Source organism: Engraulis encrasicolus, chromosome 1 (assembly GCF_034702125.1).
Source record: "Engraulis encrasicolus isolate BLACKSEA-1 chromosome 1, IST_EnEncr_1.0, whole genome shotgun sequence".
Lineage (NCBI taxonomy): Eukaryota > Metazoa > Chordata > Actinopteri > Clupeiformes > Engraulidae > Engraulis > Engraulis encrasicolus.
In genome coordinates this window covers 44,397,390-44,399,889 of record NC_085857.1, presented here as the reverse complement: position 1 = coordinate 44,399,889, position 2,500 = coordinate 44,397,390, and the positions used below count along the sequence as shown (strand labels likewise).

General features: G+C 43.7%; 1 protein-coding gene across 1 annotated transcript in view; it reads right to left on the bottom strand.

The window, feature by feature from the left end:
- Positions 1-2,500, bottom strand: part of trip10b (thyroid hormone receptor interactor 10b) — a 38,693-nt gene that overhangs the window by 7,670 nt on the left and 28,523 nt on the right. Inside the window, exon 11 of the mRNA XM_063203837.1 lies at positions 1,152-1,261. Coding sequence (XP_063059907.1) covers positions 1,152-1,261 — 110 coding nt within the window. The remainder of the gene's footprint in view (positions 1-1,151; positions 1,262-2,500) is intronic.

The following is a 2,500-nucleotide window of genomic DNA, read 5'->3' as shown; positions in this document are numbered from 1 at the left end:
AGCATATTCTTAAAACTTGTCAAAAACATGTAAAACACATGCTTTTTTGTGAACTACATCAGATGTCACCACCGTCAGGTTTTGTGACAAAAAACCCTCCAAATGCACCTCAGTGGAGGCTGGAGTATAAGTTTGGGTCACAATTATTACTAACATGCCTGGTAATGTTTCATTAACCAGCACAATTTAGTAAAATATGGAACAAGATGATGAGCGGAACAAAATCTGACGGTGGTGACATCTGACGGTGTGAGACAAAAAAACACTCTTTTACATATTGTGCATTTTTTGCTCACATTAGCCACTTCGTTTTCGCTCTGTTTCTTAGGGGCTTCATGACGCTTCTGAAAAAGTATATATAATTAACATTAATGTAACAATAATACTATTAAAACCCCCGACGGTATTGACAGTTTATGGTTGGGACAGTACCAGTGTCCAAACAAATTATCAAATTGAGGAGAAATTAGTAAACTTACAGGAGCTTCAGTGATGGTGAAGTACTCAGTAGATCTAAAGGTTTGAAAAGGGGTCCTAAGTAATGACAATGACCTTGCGCATACCTGATTTTATTGTCTTTTTAAAAAAATCTGACGGTGGTGACTAATATGCTGGACACACTTTGAGCAATCAGAAAATAGTAGTAAATATTGCTTTACACGCACTATGTGCATATCTGCAGAACCACTTCAATATGGACTTTCACATCATGGTGATATCATTCTATAATATCAGTGATTTTTGCATTTTAAGTCAATTGAAATGATGATGTCTGTCCTTGGGACAGCTGTTTTTACAGGGTGTGGGCAGGTTTATAGCCATGAAAAGTAATAAAATTACACTTAAATATTTCAAACGACTGTACATTTATGTAACAGACCCCTGTGTGTTTTGTTCATGAAAATGTAGTTTATTTTCAACAGAATTGGCAGTTTATTGCAGAGACATGTTTTAGCCGCTTTCTCAAGAATCAGTGACATGCAAGCACAAACACACACACACACACAAACACACATGCACACACACACACACACACACACACACACACACACACACACACACACACACACACACACACACACACACACACACACACACACACACACACACACATACACATACACATACACACACACACACAATGCACTCACCTTTGGTCCATCTCTTTCTGTAGTTCTTTGGCGATGTCGTCGACCTTCTGCTGAAGTCGCTTCTTACGCTGCTCAGGAGGCAGGTGGGAGAAGTCCTCAGCCGGCGGGACCTGCGCACACACACACACACACACACACACACACACACACACACACACACACACACACACACACACACACACACACACACACACACACACACACACACACACACACACACACACACACACACACACACGTCCACAAGCACATATGGATGCACACACACACGCACGCACGCACGCACGCACGCACGCACGCACGCACGCACGCACGCACACACACACACACACACACACAGTTTCAGGTGTGCACACACATCACGTACCAAAAATATAGGAACTTTAACCACCTTAGTGAGTAAAATGATTGTACCACCAGGCAAATCTGGCCACCCAATCACCCTTATTCCCGCCTCATCTCATTCACTCCAGTCAATACTGCATCCGGATTGGCCAACACGGCAGTCAATCAACATGGCATTCCAAACCATGGAAGCAAAGAGCGTCTATTAGTGTAAGATAAGTCGAACTCCGCCCACTCAACGCAAAAGAATGTGCTCAAGTTCGGTCCTCTAAGGGGGCGTTGTCCCATCCCTCTACTTCTCTTTCTGTGGTGTTAGGAACAACGGAAAGGGGACTCCATTTATTCTCAACCGTAAGTCTCCAAAGGTGTCCTAACCAAAGATCTCCTGAAGGGGCGCTCACCCAACGTCACATGGCCCGGGCCTGAAGTATCTTACACTAATAAACGCTCTTTGATGGAACCATGATCCGCAGGTGCAGCAGTTGGCCAGGAGTGAAGGCTCTGAGGTGTGTGTTGCTAGGCAACGGAAGTACAGGTTAACCACACTGTTGTCTCTGATTTAAATAGAGGCCATGGCCTTTGAATACACAACAAGTACACACAAGTCCTGGTTTGTAGTCCTTGAATAAGTTCCTCGAAAAGTATAGAAAAAAATCATACAGTTCCCCTTGGTTCTTGATTGGTTTAAGGATTCTCCAGAATAAAATCCCACCAGTGCTGTAGATACGTAATCTGTGTGTGTGTGTGTGTGTGTGTGTGTGTGTGTGTGTGTGTGTGTGTGTGTGTGTGTGTGTGTGTGTGTGTGTGTGTGTGTGTGTGTGTGTGTGTGTGTGTGTGTGTGTGTGTGTGTGTGCCCGCACACATGTGATAGAGACAGTAAGAAAGCAAGTAAAAGAGAGAGTGATAATGATAGATACTATTGGGGTTACCTTCTCTTCTTTAGAGCCCTACGGAGTCAGGGGAGGGGAAACACACAAGACACGTGCATGAGGTCAGTCTCCATT